Source organism: Mya arenaria, chromosome 6 (genome assembly GCF_026914265.1).
Source record: "Mya arenaria isolate MELC-2E11 chromosome 6, ASM2691426v1".
In the NCBI taxonomy this organism is placed as follows: Eukaryota; Metazoa; Mollusca; class Bivalvia; order Myida; family Myidae; genus Mya; species Mya arenaria.
The window spans coordinates 53,885,213-53,907,491 of NC_069127.1; the positions used below are offsets into that span (position 1 = coordinate 53,885,213).

At 35.6% G+C, this 22,279-nt stretch overlaps 1 protein-coding gene and 1 pseudogene across 2 annotated transcripts; both read left to right on the forward strand.

Annotated features, from left to right (window-relative positions):
- Positions 1-2,514: 2,514 nt before the first annotated feature.
- LOC128237894 (uncharacterized) lies at positions 2,515-5,165 on the forward strand (annotated as a pseudogene).
- Positions 5,166-7,915: 2,750 nt separating this feature from the next.
- On the forward strand, positions 7,916-21,893 carry LOC128236757 (uncharacterized). 2 transcript variants are annotated; one of them, XM_052951856.1, is made up of 7 exons: positions 7,916-7,962; positions 14,034-14,291; positions 14,619-14,670; positions 15,279-15,708; positions 16,267-16,448; positions 16,557-17,805; positions 17,973-21,893. In XM_052951856.1, exons 2-7 carry the CDS (start codon positions 14,071-14,073, stop codon positions 18,125-18,127), a joined length of 2,289 nt encoding a protein of 762 aa, XP_052807816.1. In that variant the 5' UTR covers positions 7,916-7,962; positions 14,034-14,070; the 3' UTR covers positions 18,128-21,893. The 2 variants fall into 2 exon arrangements, with proteins under 2 accessions (XP_052807816.1, XP_052807817.1); XM_052951857.1 differs by having other exon boundaries at positions 16,557-17,862; positions 17,973-18,103.
- The last annotated feature ends 386 nt before the right edge of the window (positions 21,894-22,279 follow it).

The window sequence follows — 22,279 nt, forward strand, 5'->3', positions numbered from 1 at the left end:
TATTACTTATTACCTATATTTGTAAACACATTAAATCGGGACAAATCATTTCGTGAATGGCATTTTGGACCACGGCAAATTGAACCTAATTAAACATCAAAGATACAAATTTGAAAATTATTTAATGCATTATATAGTTTTAACATTTAGCATTGGGCATATAATGGTATCTTCAAAAGAGACAAGAGTGGCGCCTGGAAAGACAAAAAACAAACAAAAGAAAGCTTGGATACAGATTTCCACCACTCGTTGTCATATAATACATTATTGAAATGAAATGAAACGACAGAAGATGTGTCGGTATTCAAGCATTTCTCTACACTAATATTTTATATTTAAACGTGTATAGGTTATATCTAATACAAAAACAAATCCGTAAAACTAACTTTGTCAAATCGTTCTACTAAATATGAATAATACCCATTATTCTTTGATCCACAAAAAATGCATACACTAAATCTAAAAATGGTAAATCAGCTTTTATTTAAGGAAAAATATTCGTAGCATAAGAGATATCTTGTTTCTGTAGTATCATAATAAAGATCGGACACCAATCTGCATTGTTTTCTATTATCATAACTATCTGCATTAAACACGTTTGGAAAGAAGGGATGTCGTAAAGCGGTTGTAGTTTAATACAATTACTTTCAGCTCGAGTGTCAAAACGGGCTGAAAAGCTGGTATGAATCACTTTCGAGTTTGTTTGCTTGATAAAATCCAGCTCTGTGTAATTCTTGAGAGATCAAAAGAACGTTTCCCTAGTGGGGATCGAACCCACGACCTCTCATTGAGCCAGACACCTATATGTACACCACTCTTATCTTTGTTAGGATCGAACCCAAGACTTCTCATTGAGGAAGACACATGAAACACTTGACTACTCTTATCTTGGTGGGAATCGAACCCACGACCTCTTATTAAGCCAGACACCTATAACACTAGACCACTCTTATCTTGGTGGGGATCAAACCCACGACCTCTCATTATGGCAGACACCTATAACACTTGACCAGTCTTATCTTGGTGGAGGTCGAACCCACGACCTCTCGTTGAGGCAGACCTCCTATGTTAAAAGAGGACACATGCACCACTAGATCAGTGTCAACCTTTGGGTTCCCCACCGTATTAAAATTTTTCGAAAGCTGTAGAGAGAGAGTATGTCCTCGATTCAGTCGGCTCTGCCCCTGGTGACCATTAAAAGGAGTTCCATACGGGCATTTTATCTTCGCCCGTGGGCAAGATATGAATATCTAGCATGGTTAAATTATTGGATCTACTTATCTGAGGTGGGAGAAAAGGATGTCCAGCATGGCCAAATCTTCAGATCTATTAATCTGAGATTGGAAAAACTTGTGTCTGCCAGTATTGTTGCAGGCTAAAATAACCTTAACATAAACATACACAGACTGACATTACCCCTGAATAATGAGATGTTCATTTTACAGTTGAAAATGGAGTCGATAGAACCTGATCAAAGTTCGGCAGGCGACGAAATAGAGATTCCATTTTGTGAGCCTTGCAAGGAATCCAAAAGAGACGTCAAAGCTTCGAGGTATTGCAAAGAATGTGACGAGTACCTTTGCGAAGAATGCACGGATAATCATCAAACACAGAAGATGACCAAGGGACCAAGGGACATGATACAATCGATGTTATTGCAAAGTTGAAGGGCGACATAATTCATTGCGAACCATGTAAAGAAAGAAACCCTGAAAAGACTGCTCAGATGTTTTGTCCGACTTGTGAGGAATACCTTTGCAACGATTGTGTTGAAACTCACAAAAAAATGCAAATGACAAAAACTCACTTGCCCATCCCGAAAGAGGTTGTTAAAGAACAATCCAAGCAGTCCGACGAAGTATCCATTGAGTGTGAACCTTGTCAACTGGGAAATAAACGACAACGCGCCAAGATATATTGCCATGAATGTAACGAATATCTCTGCGCTAATTGTGTCATTCTCCATAAGAGCACAAAAATAACAAAACAGCACGTACCAGAACCCATTGAAAATCTTCAAAAAGGACCATCTTCAAGGAAACGCTTTTGTAATCCGTGCTCTGATGAATGCCAAGAGGAGGCTTCAATGTTTTGTAAGGCATGTGAAGAATATCTCTGTGAGACCTGCGTCGCTTACCATAGAAAGCAAAAGGCAACAATGGACCACACACAGTCAACAGATTTAAGCATCGGAGATACAGATGAAGACAAAGATATCCTCTGTGACGTTTGCAAGATAACAAAGACCTTTTCTCCCCTGAAAACTTTTGCACCGACTGCGAGGAGCATCTTTGTAAATAATGCACAGAAGTTCACCTGAAAAGGAAGATTACAAAAGAGCATAAGATTGAAGACCGTAAGCTATCAAATGCCATAAACTGCACTGTCTGCCAAGATGCCGGCTGTAGTTCCACAGCGGTTACATACTGTAGTGACTGTATTGAATATATTTGCGAAAAATGCATGGATGTGCACCAAAGGCATAAATTGATGAAATATCACCTTTTGGTCGCAATGGAAGAAATGAGCAAAACGTCGTGCCAGACTTGTGAAAAGTTTGAGGAGGTGGCTTATTGCATGAACTGTGAAGAAATGATTTGTTGGCAGTGCAGAACGAAGCATAATAATACGAAGATATTCAAGAACCACGAGTTGGCTCCAGTTACCAAAGGCAATTGCGATGAAACCAATTTGTTTTGCGAACTATGTGAAGAAAGGGACATAAAAGAAAAGGCCAGCGCCTTCTGCCTTGACTGCGACCGCACACTCCTTTGCTCAAAATGCGTGGAGAAACAAAAAGCTAGGAGGACAACACAGAGCCATAATGTGGTTATGGACTTGGAGAAGCTTGAGGAAGACAAAGAAAATAAAGATGAAGCGCTAAGGTAATGTTCAGTGCTTGACATTTACCTTCATTCGGCGGTTGATTGTGATCTATTTCAGCACTTTTAACAAAGAAAGGCGTATACAATATGCGCATAATCTACATTATATATAATATAATTTGATGCTTTTCAGCGACCAGCCCGAGCACACACTATATAGCAGAGCCCAAGCGTCGCCGAAAAGAAAGGAGAAGGTCATGCATCTTTATAGACAATATTTATATAATTAATGACTATATCAACTTCGTTAAATGGGTACAAAAATGAAATTCAAATAATTCCAAAAGCATGTTATTTGTTAATTATTTCGTGCCTGACATATATACAAAATAGTTTTTTGCTTCAGAACATCCAGCCGGGAAAGCCTGTATCAATTGAGGCAGAATCTGATTTTATCGTTTTATCGTTGGATCCGCCAGCGAACTTTCAAGATGGAAATTACTACCAAGTTTCAATGAAAGATGTCGATCAGAACAGCAAATGGAAGTTTTATATAAAGGAGTTTACTACCGCAAGTGGTAAAATAGAAGATATAAAGTCCAACACGAAGTTTATATTTAGAGTAAGAGTTGTCCACGAGCATGGGGAAGGATCATACAGTCCGGAAAGCGATGTAATTATAACATTTCCGTCCCCAGCGTCACGAATTGTCGATTTCTCTACCAAAGTGGACGGCCAAAACCCTACAACGGTAGGTAAGTTAATAACGTTCATTGCCTGACAAACAAATCGGTTCACTTTTATATTTGAATTTGCATGTCACAAAATTCCTTATTGTAATACACACTTTGTGAGTATAGTGCGAAACGTGACAACCAGAAATGGGTAAGCTTGCTTGTTTATTAGCCATTAGTTTATAGCATCATATCAAATTAAAATAATGTTTAACGCAAAGAGAAACGTAAATCTCCCTAAAAATGCCTATCGCATTAACATACATGACCACATTGGCGCCGCCATTTATTGTATATTTCGCTTACTATATAGGATCACCGCCAGTTGTTGCGCCAAAGGAGAAAACAATTATGCTTATTGGAGCAATAGGAACTGGAAAAAGCACGCTGGTTGACGGGATTGTGAACTATATTCTTGGCGTTAATTGGGATGACCCATTTCGATACACAATTATTGACTTGGAAGACGAAAAAAAAACAGAGGGAAACTAACAAGGTAATTGATCTGGAATTGGAAAATTAAATACTAATTTTAAAGTTATCTTCTATGTTTTCAAAACATTCGATTGTACATTTATTCATTAAAACAGCCATTGGAATATATATTTAGGTCTAAACATTTCATAAACAAATATGAGTGAAAATGATGTTTACCAATTTGGAACATCTTAAGTAATGATACAATCATACTGCCAACAATATCTTTCCACTTATTTTTGTTCCATATTAAACAGGCACTTTCGCAAACAGAATGGATAACTCGGTATACCATTTTCCCGGAGAAGGGTAGCATGGTATCCTACTGCTTGAATATAATTGATACCCCAGGGTTTGGCGATACAAGAGGGCTTCAAAGAGATCAGGAGATAGTTGAGCAAATCCGACAACCCTTTTCTGCAAAGAAACCAAAGGGGGTCTGTGATATCGATGCGATTTGCTTTCTGATAGAGTCGCCTGATGCTCGCTTAACGGCTGTCCAAAGCTACATCTTTCAGTCGATTATGTCGCTTTTCGGAAACAACATTGAAGGCAACATTTGCTCGCTGCATACTTTTGCTGACGGCATTGATCCCCCAGTTCTCGCAGCGTTGAAAGAATCCAACCTTCCGTTTGGAGAGTATTTTATATTTAATAACTCTGGCCTGTTTGCCCGTAATGTAGGCCACACAAGCTTGGCACCAATGTTTTGGGATATGGGGATCAAAAGCTTTCAGCACTTCTTTTCTCATCTTGAGCAAGGGAAACAAAAAAGTCTTCAACTTACAAGGGATGTCCTCGACGAAAGATTCAGACTTGAACAAACCGTGAAGAATCTACAACCACAGCTTTATGCAGGCCTTCTGAAAGTAAACCAAATGAAACAAGAAATCGCTATCATCGACAGAAACAAGTCAACAATAAAAGACAATGCGAATTTTATGTATGAAGTTGATGAGACTCAACAAAAGAAAAGGGAACTTCCCGTTGGTCAACATGTTACCAATTGCACCCATTGCCATTTCACTTGCCATGAAAATTGTGGCATTCCAGATGACGACGAAAGAAAGGTTTCATAGCTATGGACGGTAATGGCTTCTGCACTGTTTGTCCAATCAAATGCAAATAATGATAACCAGCTTTTGAATCAATGACTGCGCGTTTCGCACGCAATTCGGTATTTGCTTAGTTATAAAACCTCATAACCACCATTGTTTTGCATGAATGAGTTGTTAGAAATTTAAATTACGTGTATGCTAAGCTATATTACCTTTTTATAACCTGCTGTTTGAATGAATGAATGAATGTAAGTTTTGTACGCAAGCTGCTAGTTTTGATAATAATAAAACAAACAACAACAACAACGAACATTGATGTCGGGACCTGATATGACATGATATTATATAATGAACACACATTTGGACAAAGTCGTGTAGGGAAGTTGGCAGCCTATGTTGATGTTAACATTTACAGTGAAGGCTTTAAAACATTCACCTATGTCGTCATTTAACCGTTCAGGTATTTTAATGAACTTGATATTGTTTCTCTGTAACAAACACACATGTAACTATGTTTTTGTCAAATATTCAAGCAGCTTAAGTCCATTTTGAGTCGTTAGTCTTTTTGTTAGAAGTTTGAATGCGCTTAGAATATTTGTTCAAATAAAAGAATAAAATCCATTTCGTTGTTGCTTCTATTATACACGTCATAAAAAAAATCATTCATCAAGGACAATAGTTGTGAATTTTAAATGCTTTGCATTTATTAAAGGTTTAGAACGATAGCGTTTTTAATTGGCGTTCACCGCCCATCAATTTTAACTCACATCAGTGAATTTGAAAACTGTGCATCTTAAACAAGTCTTGACATAATTATTGTCTGTGAGTAGTCGTCAAATTATAGGTGAGAGTTCACTAAGGATTTTTTGGTATAAGTAATATAAGAAATCAGAGCGACCATGAGTTCATATTCATTCTAACCGACTAACCGACAGTGTAGTTATATATCTATTGTCCATAGTCAAGGTTGAAAAATGAAAAAGCTAGCGCAGGTCGAACTTGTATAGATAAACACAAAGACGTGCTCTATACTTTGAATAATGTAAAATGCCATGAAAGGCAACTGAAAACGTCGTAAACCCAAACACTAAGAACGCAGCATGTTTTGAATAACGTTTCCTGAAATAGCATACTAGTATATCGGTTGAGAATCTGTCCATCTAAAGAGCATTGGTTATGCCAAATGGAATTTCCCTCGAAAAAACGGCGCTTCAGGATTAAACATTACCATAATTTGCTTAGCACATGTGCCATGTAAAAAGTTTCAATCAACCTTAAACTTCTGTATTCATCCTTTGTATGTAGTTAGTTTTACATTATTTTGTACCAGCTTGAATGTGCGCTACATTAGCGAGCGATCATATTGCATTTCTCATAGCTAATCGGCAATCTCCATTGATCGTATTCGGCCATGTTTGGAGTTGTGTCAGAATCAAGGCCATCGTCTGACTGAAATTCGTTTACAGAATAAGGATTATTTGAACTAAGTAGATGTTTTATGCTCTTCTTCAATTGACAATATTTAGCAGTATTAGTATTATCAAAATACTAAACATCAATGTATTTCCTTAAATCTATATACTATAGACATGTAAACGTTGGGATTACAGTGAAATGTATCACACAGCATGCTCTTTAATTGTTTATAAAACTTGACGTCTCCCGCCACACATTCAGCACCTTTTGCAAATGAAACAATTATCGGTGATGTAATAAATGAACAACACGATGATAACACACAAAGTTGAATTTTTAAATTGTCTGCAGTTGATTTCTTTTTTTGTGCAAAATGAAGGTCATTGACATGTTTTCTCTTTTAAAATTCCCATCCTCCTTTTTTAGTTAAAAAAATCGGGAAAACTACATTAAACTTTATTTAGGAAATAAACTTTAAAAAAATCTGCCCAACACAACCTTTATCATATTTTTTTTTGCCTACTTGCCTTTTTTAAGTTTATAAAGGTCTACCAGCGCCCATTTACTACAATATGACTTACACGTGTGCAGTATACGAGGAAAATAAAATGCAAACTTTAAAGTACTTCTCAAATCACGAGCCCTCATTGTTATATTTCTATGAAAACGCACAACGAACGTGAAAGCTAAAACACAAACCTAAAGTTTTCTTCCCTGATACGCAGATGTACAAATGCTAGACAAAGAAAAAAAAGCTGAACTTGTACACTAGCAGACAGAATGCCATCGTGGCGTAGCAACTGCCACAGAAAGGGTGCAATTCGAATAATTTAATTCATTATTAAGGCATAACTAAACGATTTATAAAAGTGGATAATAAGGTGGAGAAAAGCAATTAATTGAATTGCTATGTCTAAGGGTGTAACTTCCGCTCTCTTGCGTACCGAATTCACCCGTGAGTCCTAAGTGAGTCCTAAGTTATGCAAAGGGAGCCCCTGAATATCGCGTGTCGTCTGAGTACTCATTAGAAAGGCTCTGAGTACATGTGACTGGGGTGGGGGAATGAACAAAATCATGCTTGTCTCAACGATTGATTTTCAATCATGTAAGAGCACATTTTTACATTCTCTCTATTGTGTTCATTGTGAACTCCAATCCCTTCACTTAGGACATCTTTAACAGCTGATAAGTTTCGGTTTTTAAAACGGGGCGCAAGACCGATATTAGCTGCACTCCCAAGTACGCCCCTCCAATGTAAGCTGCTGCATCAGTTATTCAATAACCTTGTCCTGTACAAGTCACATCGCGCAGACCGTTTTTCGAAAATGTATTACGTGTTGGAAATGGAATTCCTAAAATCACCGGAAATATAGCTGGCGAGATATATATAAATGTCTGTTGTTATGTTTTATCTCAGTCTGGGCGGATGATATAAGCGGAAAAAAACTTCAGGTCAGTAATTTACTACTATTTTTTTGTTATGGCATGTGCTATATATTCTAAAACATGTAATTGTGTTTGTGTATAGCTAATAACATATTATTGGTTCGTGATAATTGAGCATTCAGAAAATAAAAACGCTTGGTCAAGTAGAAATATACTTAAGCCCCCATCCATTAAATTTCACATTCCACGTTTTTTGTCTAAAGCAATTTGAGGGGCGAGCAATATAAGAGTAAAAAGCAGTAGATGGTGTTCTATTATGAAACAGACTATAGATTTATTAATACTTGTACCCTTGCTTAACCACTGGACTTCACTTGTAGAATAAAGTTAATAGCAGACTCACGTCTTGTGTTTGTCTTTCACTACTATAAATTGAATACTTGTCACGTAATGCTACTGTTCACTTAACTTTCGTGATAGTTCTTTAAGTTAACAACCAACAATCGTTCGAATGACAGTTCTTTATTGTTCCACGTTCATTCTAAGTATAATAATAAGTTCTAAATACAGCATGACATTTAAGGTAATCCCGCATCCTAACTGCCGTCCATTAAGGACCCAAGGCCGCTTTCCTTGCCTTCCCTAACCCCTCTGCCTTCACATCGAAAATCATCTCTCTTAAGTACTACTTTATTGTATAAATATGACAGCTTTACAACCCAATGAATACACGTTTTTGTAATTAGCATGACCATTTTGTACATTTGTACCAGGTCGGCTGTCAACCACTTCCATATTCAAATGACAATCAAATATGCCCTACATTACTAAACATACAGTATGTAGACACATATCCATTTAATTAAATCTTAATTATATCTTAAATATAACGTTAAAACGTATTACGTCACATTGTCAACCAAAACATACAACATAAGTTTGTTTAACTGAGGTGGGAGAAAAAGCATCTACAATAGCCACTCGTGTAAGATAGGTTCATCCCGACCCTCGCGCAGCGTGTTTTGCGGAAACTTGGTAAACCTCGTTTTCGCAAAACACCCTACGCTCGGGTCGGAATGAACCTATCTTACACTCTCGGCCATGGAAGATACTTATAATGTCGTCTTAGGGAGATAAAGAAGAATACGTTTGTCACTTCTATTTCACCGTTAATAACAGTACCTGTTCACATTGACTGTCCTAATGGTACGTTTATATGTTTATCATTGCAAATATGCGATTTTGAATGGATTTGTAATATTGAAGATCGAAGCCGATACCTCCATCTTAATCATCTGATAATCAATTGATGAGTATCAATATTTTCAAACAATGTCATTTGTAAGACATAAGTATTTTGTAGCGTAAGTGCCAGTCCCATTGACTATCTTCCAAATCGCCGTATGAAAAACATCAGAAGTAATCATGTAGGACCGTATGAAAAACATCAGAAGTAATCACGTAGGACCGTATGAAAAACATCAGAAGTAATCACGTAGGACTGTTGAAGTAAACACACGTATAACTATGCCAGAGCTTATGAGACACTGTGCAAGGAACTATGCGAATAAAGGTACTCAGAATGTTTTTAGGATTTTATTATTATTTTAACGGAAAATGTTAAAATCACTGTTTTAATTTTCTGCTTAGATATATCAACAATTAAATATTTATATACTTAAAAATTAACAACGAGTGTTTGCTTCTATTTTACCCGACGATTACAAAGGCGACACAAATGTAATAGGGAAGTATTTCTATCAAAATGTATTAATATCCTTCTAGAGCGCATTATTTGAATTTGAATGCTTGCGCCACTGTTTGTAATACAGATTAGCGTCATCATGCAGTATTTTGCGCATGCATCATGATGTCCAGACAGAAGCGGGTTCAGTAGCTACACTGTATGCATTTGTGATACGGATTTCCGCGTAACGTTGCTTTCTTGCCGTGCAACGTTACCACTCGCCGAACTAAAAGGTGAAAAGTCGCCAAATCAAAGGCGAAACATGCCATGTTTCGTCTAGAATTTTTGTTTCGGATATGCGTGTTTCGCTTTGTATCGAATCATAAAAAAATATGATCATTAATACTATTTTTGTTGTTTTTGTCGTGGTATTGATGCGACCCGCATCTGGACATAAGAAATATAAAATAATGTCATTTTACTTACCTCGCAAATGTTTTGGGTTACGGCATCCTTTTCATGCATTTGGTGTATTTGCACAACTTCATACATTTGGCTGCTACATTAAGTAAGTAGCCTTATGCATAATTCTGTGCATATTTTACGTGGAGATTTCTAAATTCCTTCATTTGTAATGACACAAGATATGAATCTGACAGGGATGCCGCGAATTTGTATTGCATGTAAAGGTTTATGTCGTTTATTCCATGTACTTACGATAAACGGTAAATTAATCCTGATGATATTGAAAATCACTTTAAGACCTGCAAAATTGACAAGTAGCTACACTTGACGTCGTGTATAACACTTGTACTTACTCACGTAACTTTGAGTACGAATTATTGTACATTTTTGAAGGATGTTTTCACAGCTTCCTTCTTGCTTGATTGAACGTTGCTATGTTGCATCACTGACCTGCAAACTACCGGAATCCTTGAAACTTCCAAAATAAGGATATGATTATTACTAGTATATCACAGGGGATTCCGGTAGTTGGGTTTATCTTGAAATCGGCAATCCGAAAAACTACCGGAATTCTTGTCACTTTCAGTGTATGGATATATGTTTATAATTTTTAACTTCTAGTTTATTCTATATTCCATAAATACAGACTTATACTCATTATATTCGTTGTATACTGACATGAAAACTACCGGAATCCTCGTCACGTTCAATTTCAGATTATATGTACGTACATACGCTCATAATGTAATATAATGGCTAAGTGAGCTATTAAAACACTTCCAAACATTTAAATAAACTAATACAACATGGAGTTTTAAAGGGACTGTGTCACAGATTGGCACCAAAAAAAGTTTTTTTTCTGTAACTTATCTCAGGACAATTATCTAATAGAATGTGTTACGCTTTGGTATCATAATTGTAAAAAAGGTACCAAAATGTAAACAAAAAATTGTGTCGGAGACCGGGTTCGCCAAAATTGTATCCAGCGTCTTACTCACTGCGCTACAAATGCTTAATCTAATTGGGTGATATAATTAAGCTATACACCTACCTCGGAAATATCACGTGATAACACCGACTAGCCAATCACGCATAAGGAATGAATTCTACTTGGTAGACATACCCAGTATTTTTTTAATGGAAAAATACGAAATAACTGATAAACGTAAATAAATTGTAAACTATGTGGTACTTCAGTTAGTAAATTTCAATGCATTGTACACATCGATGCCATGTTTATGTCAGTTTTCGATAATTTTCTCTCTTTTTTCGCTATTTAATCATACTTGAGACAGCCCCTTTAAATTTAAGATATTTCACAGGGGATTCCGGTAGATTCCGGTGGATTCCGGTAATTAGGTGGATTCCGGTGATTCTATGTACCCGATTCGATTACCAGTTATTCGCGAATATGAAGGTCATGAGTGAGAATTGTTTATATTTATGTGTTAAATTTTGCGTTAGGGAGTCTGGATTGGGTCCACTTTACGTTGTTTTTCATGTTAATCCAATAAGACTGCCGCTGTTTCTGCTACGGCGGGGTTTGCCGTTTTTTTGGCCGTTTCTTAGCCGCGAGACAAGTGTCAGATTGAGAGTATGCCGCTCTGTTTTGACACCGGTCATAAAACGACCCGGGCAATTTTTGGCCAGTTTATGGCCAAATCCCTGGAAATTGCTGGGATATGGCATTATCTTTTAGGTTTTCATTCAGACTAGTCGCATTTTTAGTTTTCTCTGATTATTTTATAAACTTTGAATTTTTAGGGAAATGCTTAATAAGTTTAAAAAGATTTAAGATGAATAACATTTATTCTGCGGGTGTCATTTTATTTTCTTCGAAAATGGAATATTTTGGCATTTATTCTTGTAAGACACTCTTATTCAAAATCAATACATACATATGTATAAAAACATAAATTTTGAGTGATGAATCTTTAACTGCTTATTAAATAATAACTGCAAATGCTTTTTACTGATAACATGATTGTTACCGTGTATTTAATAGCTGAAAACCCAAATGTATGAAATGATTGGTGAGTGCTAAAAGATCTACTATAATCTGATAACGTAAAATACCGTGTTTTCTGCACATTTCTTTCAAATTAAAAAATCGGAATCCTCAATAAGAACCATTGTTTTCGACATTTATTTATCCTTCCTTGTACATTTAAACAATTGTATTAATTGTGGTAAAATTAATCTTATTTGGGAGTAATAGTGCATCTTTAATACTAAACTTAGAAAGTATTTGACTCGAGAACTTTGGGACTTTTTGAAAGTGCGGACACTTAAGTTTATTTGAGACACAATACGAAAATGTTTGAAGAAGTTGTAATTCTATTTAATCTAATAAAATATCTTGAAATGTTCGAGTCGCATTCTTTCTGTAACGTGACGACGCCCCCTAACAGCTGTGGCGCAACAGTATTGCCATTACCCCATTCTAGTGGTTATATAACCTACATTTTAAGCCAATGAAACTGCTGATAGGCATTCATTTAGTTCTAGACTTAATCATTAAGAGGTTCACCTTTCGCGGTCCACGTCCACCTATTGTCAATCATCCGTTACACAATCCATGCTTCAGATTCTGCGTTGTTAATGTATCAGCCACTGAGGTTGTATACTTAGTCAGTTAGATGACCTGAAGTAATTTCTTAATCAAGCAATTTCAGCAACCGGGATTTATATGCCCCAAAGGGTGGCATACAGTTATCTGAGCATCCGTCATTTCATTCGTCCATCTCCACGGTTTCCGATCAATATCGCTTAGGCCCAGGCTTCAAAAATTGTGAAGGCAGGTTGGACATGACATGCAGATAAAGTTGTTCGATTTTAAGGTCATTTGATCAAAAGTCAATGTATCGGTGACCTTAAGATTACCTTCAGCTGAAAATATGTTTCCGGTCAATATATGAAGAACACTCAGGCTTAGGGATCTTAGGGAGGTATGTCATGACCATCATATGAATGATTGATTTTGAGGTCAGTGGGTGAAAGGCAACGGTCGTGTTGACCTACAGTTGAAAATCGATGAACCATATTAATTTTAAGGTCAGTAGATCAAGGGTCAAGTAGGTGGTGACCTTAAGCTAAGCTTAAGCTCGCACAAGGGCCTCAAACTCTGTAGGAAGGTTTGTCAAGGCCAGCAGATGAACACGATTGATTTGAGGTCAGTGTGTCATTGGTCAAGGTCGTCGTGCCTGTAAGCTGAAAAAAATCCTATCAGTCATTGCGAAACGCTTAGGCCTAGAGACCTCGAACTTGGTAGAGCTATTTAAACATGATCTGCACCCTAACTATTTTGACGTCAGTTGGTCAAAAGTCAAGGTCGTGGTGGATGACCTTGCGCTGAAAATCCGATTTCGTTTAATAACTGAAGAATGCTTGAATAGAGGTATCTCAAACTTGGAATGCTGGTGAACTGAATTTGCCTACTTTTAGTCATGTTTGAAATACATTAGAGGAGTTTTTGATGCTATGCATCAACATTAGTCTTGTACTTAGTTTTAACATGGTCATTCAGGAGGGATAGCATATGGCGGTTCAAGACTGAATAATGACAGCCATCGAAAAACGTATATGTGCCTGACAAAGAATTTGATACTTATCACTCCCTTTTAGGTCGCAAATTCACAATAGGGTCATATCATAGAGTATTACACTGGTAATTGGGCATAAACAATCACAAACTGTTGCATTGCTAGGTTGATTTAAAATTTGGTTAGCAACTTCATTTATTATTAAACACATAAATGCATTGCAATATTCATAAGTATTCGTGTAACCTCGGTGCATTCTTTTTTTCACGCGTGCTGTGCAATTTAAGGTTGTGTCTGTACTTTTTTCGTAGTTCATTGTTCCTTTTTGACAACGGTATTGATACTTGGTTGTTATGTGTCTTTATTCTGTATAGAATTACACAACTCTGACCTCAGTATTTCCTCACAGTTTCGATTAATACTTTGTGGTGTTTTACTTTCAGGTTAGATGTATTTAAAATAACTCATCATTAACAGAACATGGCATCCAATATTGATTTTGGAAATAGCCCAGCATTGCAAAATTGTGATACTTGTAAAAAGGAAGAGATATCAACTGCTGCCATTTCGTTTTGTAAAACTTGCTCCGCATTCCTGTGCGACGATTGCAAAGATAAACACGGTGGATGGTTTCAGAAGCACACATATCTCTCAGTAATTGAAGGTATCCAGCAGATTTCGACGAAAGAAGACAAACTCAAGTAAGTGTGTTGCTTGAGACATTTAATCATCATTATTTTATGGTGCTATAGACTGCTATATTAACATTTGATGCATTACTACCCCTTATAAAAATGGTATTGTTTAAGATATTTGGTTGCTAGTAACAAATATATAGAATAAACGGTCAATGAACCTCTTGAAATGATATCAATATGTGTAAACTGTATATTGTAGATGTAAACAATTCTATTTTTTTATCAACTATAGACTTTATAATATTTACATATAAAGGGCTAATGAATCACTAATTAAGCGTACATAACCTTATTCCCATGTCAATTCAATATTTATAATAATGTTTACAGGTTAGAGGAGAGAGCAAGGATTGAACACGGTTTTGTACCGAGTCGAGACCCGGTAAAGGAAACATTAACACAAATTAAGAACTAGTTCTTAAACTTTCAAATAACACTAGACAATTAGATAATTATAGTATAATTTTTACTGTCATTTTAAATCACCATACCATTCAAATTTAATAGGGGGAGCCAAGTATGCCACAGGCACCCTACGATAATAGGCCAGACCAAAATATCACGAAAATATTTAAATCTCAGTCTCAACTCATTTGACCACATATCATCATGTATGTTTTTACACCTTTTAAAAGCACATTCTACCATAGAATATCTTGAATAATTTCTTTGGTCAAGATTCCAACTGAAAAATATTTTACAGCCAAAAATGTATTTGAGTACAATTCACTGTTTTTTTAACAATTAAGTATTTTTTTGCTCTAGAATTAGTTTTTTTTTCAAATACTTATAAAACCTTTTATTAAAAGATTCTATTTCAGCAAGTATATGCTTTAATCACACCATGCTTTTATGTGGTAAATTGAGTTGTTATTGAGATTTGACTTGAGTTTTTGTGTGTTATGGGGGCCAGATGCCACTTAATGTAGGCAATTGATAAATAATTCCGTTGTTGTCAATTTAAATTATCCTTCAATTCACATTTTGTAGAGGAAGCCAAGTAAACCACAGAATAATGAAGTAACGGCAGAATCAGTTCTGCTTTCATGGGATGCACCATCCGAGAAAAGAAAAGGTGATGTGTTTGAAGTCCGCTTTACCGAAATAAGCAAAGAAAGCAAAACAAAAAGATGGATAACTGTGCAAAATAAGTTTACTACAGAGTATGGCAAAATTAATGGTTTGAAGAGTAATACATCATTCCAGTTTGTTGTGCGAGTTGTTGATGAAGAAGGTGATGAAGGGCCAAAGAGCGAACCAAGCGATATAATTAAAACATGTGAATCCCTTGGAACAAAGCTTATCAAAACATCGAAAGTGTTAGAAAAAATCCCGGCCTATCCCACTTCATATCGCATTTTTATGAGTGAAGTAAATGGAGCAAGGACAGAACGAACAAAAACAAGGAGGTTTGAAATCGGTATGTTTATATACAAATGTTCTTAGTGCTTAATAGAATTTGTACAATAAAGAATGAACGCAATGCTAGTAGGTAGAGAAATAAAATCACCAACTATTAAAACAAATCAAACAGTAGACAAAATAATACTGCATTTGCAAACACTGTTTCGTGCGACGTTTTCGTTTTATTATGTATTCATAAAAAATGTGGAGAAAACGACCATATATTTAAAAAAACACATAAAAATAAAGATTTGAGTTTTGTTTTAGACGATAAACAAACAATTTCATGTCTTATATGTCAAATTGCCGCCGTTAATTATTAGATAAATATGTTTAAGCTGTATATAAATGATGTAGGCAGGTCATTTTGATCCTAGCCCTGCGCTTGAAACAAAATAGCGGCCAATTGGATGTTTGCAGAAATTACGTCTGACTTTTTTACGGTTTCTGTCAGGTTAGCACTTTTCAAGACTCAAAACAGACAGTGGACCCATCTAAACGTATGTTAGGGCATGCCATACTAGCTGTTTATTACTTAATATAAAAATGCCTACTGGTTAATTATTTTCTTCAGGAACAAGATATAAAGTGAACAGGGAAGAAAAAACTATACTTGTTATAGGAGAAACTGGGAGCGGAAAAAGCACTATGGTAGACGGAATGACGAATTATATCCTGGGTGTAAATTTTAACGACCCGTTTCGCTTTCGAGTTGTCACATTAGAAGCGGAGGAAAACGAACGACGCGGCAATCAGGTATCTGCTTCAGAAACCGTTACATTGTCATGCATGTAAATATATGCGAATTAAAGTAATGTCGATATCCTATTAAGCGTCAGACATAAAATTACACCTCCATTTCAGGCACTTTCACAAACGGAATGGATTACATGCTACACCATCTTTCCAGAGGTTGGCACTCGTTTAAATTACACACTGAACATCATTGATACACCTGGCTTTGGAGATACAAGAGGACTTGAGCAAGATGAAAAGATAGTCGACCAGATCCGAGAGTTATTTACCAACAAAGAACCGAAAGGGGTGCAGACTATCGATGCCGTTTGCTTCATTGTAAAAGCATCAGATGCGAGACTGACGCCAATTCAGAGCTACATATTTCAGTCAATCATGTCCCTGTTTGGGAAAAATATTGGACAAAACATATGTACGCTGATAACATTTGCCGACGGCGCTGAGCCGATGGTATGCGATTCACTAAAAGAATCTGGATTACCCTTCGGAAAGCATTTCACCTTCAACAACTCTGCCCTGTTTGCTCCAAATGGAAAACCGGATACGTATGACATGTCATCATTTTTCTGGAATATGAGCATGATGGGTTTCGAAAGGTTTTTCAAGGAAATGAAATCATTCAAAACGCAAAGCCTTCAGCTGACTGGAGATGTCTTAATTGAACGAAACAGGCTGCAAATGGTACTTAAAAACTTGGAACCAAAGATAGATGCTGGCTTGGCTAAAGTCAGTCAGATAAATTGTGAAAAGATGGCATTCGAAAAAGCAGCGAACGACATGGAGATCAACAAAATATACACAGTCACGAGGGATGTTTCAGAACAAATAAAAGAAGATCCTGAAAAAGGGTTTATAACATTTTGTACACCGTGCCAGTATATGTGCCATGAACCGTGTGTTTTTGAGGCTGATGAGGACAAAAAGCATTGTGCAGCCATGGGGAGTTCGGGATATTGCACAGTTTGTCCCAAAGGTTGTTTTTGGAGATCCCATAAAAACTTTGTACAGTCGGTTTTCAAAACCATCACAAAATCAGTAACGGAAACGCTTGAAGATATAAAGGCCAAATATGAACAAGCTGCGGGAGCAAAGCTCACCCAACAACAGATCATTGAACAAATGGACCGTGAGTTAAAAAAACTTGCTGCAGCAATAGATGACATGATAAGAGAATGTCAAAAATGCAACATGAAATTATCCGAGATTGCACTTCGTCCCAATCCTCTCACTATGACGGACCACATAGAGTTGATGATAGAAGCGGAGAAAAAGGTTGCAAAGCCTGGATGGGAGAATAGAATAAAAGTTTTGGAAGGATTCATGAAAAGGGCTGAACTTCAGAAAAAAGTTGTACATGGTACAGGTGATGTTTTTCAGCAATTTTTCGATGCTTATAAAACTCCTATCTAACAGGGTAAGACCTTTTATAGTTTATTGTAGTTAATACGTTTGCATTTTATCGTGTCTATTTCTCCAGTATTGATATTAAATTATTGATGAATAAATAAAGTTATTTTACTTAAGAGACATGCCGTTATGCAGAACGGTACACGACTAAAGAGATCGGGACAAGACGAGGGTCAACTTCAAATATGCTGTTTTTAACGATCTGGAAAGGAGAAAACGTGTATTTCCATTCACCTTTTCGACACAAGAATAGTGGAAATCTTCGCCTTTAAAATTGGTCTTCACATCCCAGAAATTGCCGTATTATCAGAGAACGAAGCTAATTGTGTATGAATCCTTTGTGTAAAACGTTTCATCTACAAGTATAAATATATTTTGTTTGATTGTTAGAGGTGTTTTTTCAGTTTGTCTGCACAAGCATAAATGTAATTGCTGTACTCGGACTTGTGTTTACAAACGCTTTATTTGTATACAATTTGAGCATTAACGTGCATGTATTGAATAGATATCACACTCGTAGACATAATGGTCAGGAAATGGCTACAGAGTCTTGCATAGTGTTATCATTGCATAAGGCATGCTGTTAATTTATAGTCTGTAAAATGTAAATAAGGGAAACGCAATCATTAACGATTCAATCAGTCTTATCAAAATAGTGATAATTAAATTTCAAGTCTGTCAGATTGTTATCAAGTAAAATGTTGATACAGTCGAACCCCGTTGGCTCGAACTCCTGCGGACCGGCGAAAATACCTCGAGCCTCGGAAAATTCGAGCCAAGCGGTTATGCTTTCCTTCAGTATAATTAAATCGATCCTTAACATAAGTTTGGGTCATCAAGGAATTCGAGCCAAGCGAGTTCAAGCCAACGGGGTTTGACTGTACATTATTTAATTTTTTTCAATGAATTCATGTCTATCTTTCGATGTAAATATTGTTTTACTAAAAAAGGTTTACGTATTGTTTTTATGTATTAGTGTCATGTTTGTTATAAAAAACTATATTCTATGTGTTTTTATTAACCGGTTGAATTTACTTACCCATGTTTTAATCTGTATAAGTAATAGTTGTTTTGATAACATATGTTTTATATCTTTCTTTGTGCCTTTCATTTTGAAAATGAGGAATATTATAGAGGTGTCGGTTAAGCAAGCCTTTGGTGCGTCTGTCGACCATAACAGGACATTTTCAAAAGAATCCCAAATAGGCAAATAGCGACAATGATGTGTCCAGCGTGAAAAAAGCAGATTACATATGCACGGTGGCACTGTCAACTTGGCAATAGACATCGGAACCTACCCTTATCACGAGAAAATACGGTGGAGGTTTAGCTGTGTCCAGGCGAGCCGATTTGTAACCAAAGTCTTTTTCTTACTTTGGCATCATAACTGTAGCACCATTAATGAATGTGCGTTCATCCGAGTCGGATGTTTTTATACAAAATACTGTTTGATTTAGCTAGCTATTGTATTACAGGCTGTAATGATGAGTGTACTATGTTCGAGAATTTCTTTATCATTGTATTTATTAAGTGTATTCCATAATTTGTTTTCATAATAAGTAATGCTTCGTGTGCTCTTTTTGTCAGAATGATAACTCCATGTGAAAAAACGTAGATCGATAAGTTCACTCAAAATGAAGTAATATAAGTTAAACTTTAAATTCCCATACGCAGGCACCAAAAATACTTTTGTTTTCATTTCATAATTGATATTTAAAAACAAATTTAAAACCTAGATATTACAGAGTCCTGGTAAAAAGAGGGGAGGGGAGGTGTTAGCTCATGTATAAAAGTTGAAATTAAAGCTTTTGTAAATATTAAGTTACGTCTGCTATTCTTTTTATAACTCTAGGAAACTGATAATTCATATTTTATATAATCACAGTTTTGTTGTTTTGTACATACTTATTGTTCGCTTAATTTTATCTTAAATATAACATTCGAAACGGGACGCTCTCTTATCGTTGTAGTTATACGCGTATATAAACAGAGTGTAATTGAACTATCAAATGTTTCACGTCCGATTCGGACATTTATGCTTTTGTTTTCATCTTAAATGCGCATAGCCTATATTTGCTAAAGGAATCTGACCCGGAAATAAGCTTGTTCTCTGCTCCATAACCTTAAGTAGCTGAACACGCGGTGTTTTTGGGTTTTGGTATCATTTTAAAGGATAGCAATTACCGATTATTTATATTCGACGTAAATTGCCAAAACGTCATTATTCATTTAATTATTGTAGTTTGTATATTTGTTCCTCGGGCGTGCGGTGACATAATTTGCTATTTTCCAAGGCCAAAAAATGTTGTTGTTTTTTAATATTGATGTCTGTCTATATTTTACACTTTCTTATTAATGATTATAAACCCTTTGAAATGATGCCAAAATAATATGGGGTCATACACATTTCATTTATTAGTTAACATACTACAATATGTAATCTGGACTTCTTTAATATTTGAGATAAACTTTGCTTTATTTATATTGGTAGGAAAATAGACTTTTTTAATGTTTCTAGGGATTTATTAGTTAACTTACTACGATATTTAATCTGGACTTCTTTAATATTTGAGATAAACTTTGCTTTATTTATATTGGTAAGAGAATAAACGTCTTAAATGTTTCTAATGATCATATCAATCTACTTCTATCATGTCCTCATAAAGATCTTAAACATTTGAGAAATTATTAAACTTATTAAAAGAACCTCAGTGTGCCCATTTATGAAGAAATATTATTCAGAATTAAGTAGATTAGCAGATATTGTGTTATGTTGTTATGCTTAGTGACTCATTTTAACTGTTATAGTTACTAGTGTCTAACCGTTTTGAATTATCTCTCTTTTAAAATAACATTAGGTCGGACAAAAGACTGTGGTGGTTGAATGGTGTCTTTCAAATTTGGCAATTGCTTGACTCATGAATATCAATAAAATAACGGATATTACTTATTACCTATATTTGTAAACACATTAAATCGGGATAATTCATTTCGTGAATTGCATTTTGGACCACGGCAAATTGAACCTAATTAAACATCAAAGATACAAAATAGAAAATTTGAAAATTATTGAATGCATTATATAGTTTTAACGTTTAGCATTGGGCAAATAATGGCCTCTTCAAATGAGACAAGAGTGGCGCCAGGAAAGAAAATAAATCAAATGAAATAATGGATAAAGATATTCATTTCTCGTCGTCATATAATACCCTATTGAAATGAAATGAAACGACAGAAAATGTTTCGGTAATCAACACTAATCTACACTCATATTTTTTCAAAACTCGTTGAATTGTTTTATTGTTTTAATGATGGAAACCATATATAGTGTATTGTAATATGTAAATATGTTTGTTTTTTGAATTTCTACTATATAATGATGAAAGGGTCTGCTTTGGTTTTGCGGTTTCTGCTTAAAGCTTGAATCTTAATTAATTAATAATCATTAAAAGTCCGTATTCTTTTTCATGAGAGGTTATATTTCCATTTCCATAGGTTTATTCGATATTTAGTGTGTTTCATGATAACATATCAGGAAAGAATTGTAAAACCAAACTCCTTAGTTCTACGTATATGATATTGGTTGAACGATAAAATATAAATATATTACAGTTAGTAGATGCAATTATTTGTTGACCAATTAACATTGGGTTTTATTCAAATATCTGTGTCCCAGCAAGCTACTGGGCCAATGCCATCAGAAGGAAACTTAAGCAGATTTTGTTTTAATTCGGCTGACTTTGTAATCCTCGATGCTCTGCTAGGAGAATTATGGATTGTTAGTAACAAGGGACATTTCGTCCAATGTTCGAACTTTCCAAACCTTTAAACTTGTAAAGTTTATATCTAATACAAAAACAAATCTTTAAAACAAACTTTGTCAAATCGTTCTACTTAATATGAATAATACCCAACATTCTTTGATCCACAAAAAATTGCATACACTAAATCTAAAAATGGTAAATCAGAATTTATTTAAGGAAAAATATTCGTAGCATACGAGAAATCTTGTTTCTGTAGTATCATAATAAAGATCGGACACAAATCTGCATTGTTTTCTATTATTATAACTATCTGCATTAAACCCGTTTGGAAATGAAGGGATGTGGTAAAGCGGTTGTAGTTTAATAAAATTAATTTAAGCTCGAGTGTCAAAACGCGCTGAAAAGCTGGTATGAATCACTTTCGAGTTTGTTTGCTTGATAAAATCCAGCTCTGTGCAATTCTTGAGATATCATAAGAACGTTTCCCTAGTGGGGATCGAACCCACGACCTCTCATTGAGCCAGACACCTATATGTACACCACTCTTATCTTTGTGAGGATCGAACCCAAGACTTCTCATTGAGGCAGACACCTATAATACTAGACCAGTCTTATTTTGGTGGGGATCGAACCCACGACCTCTCATTGAGGCAAACACCT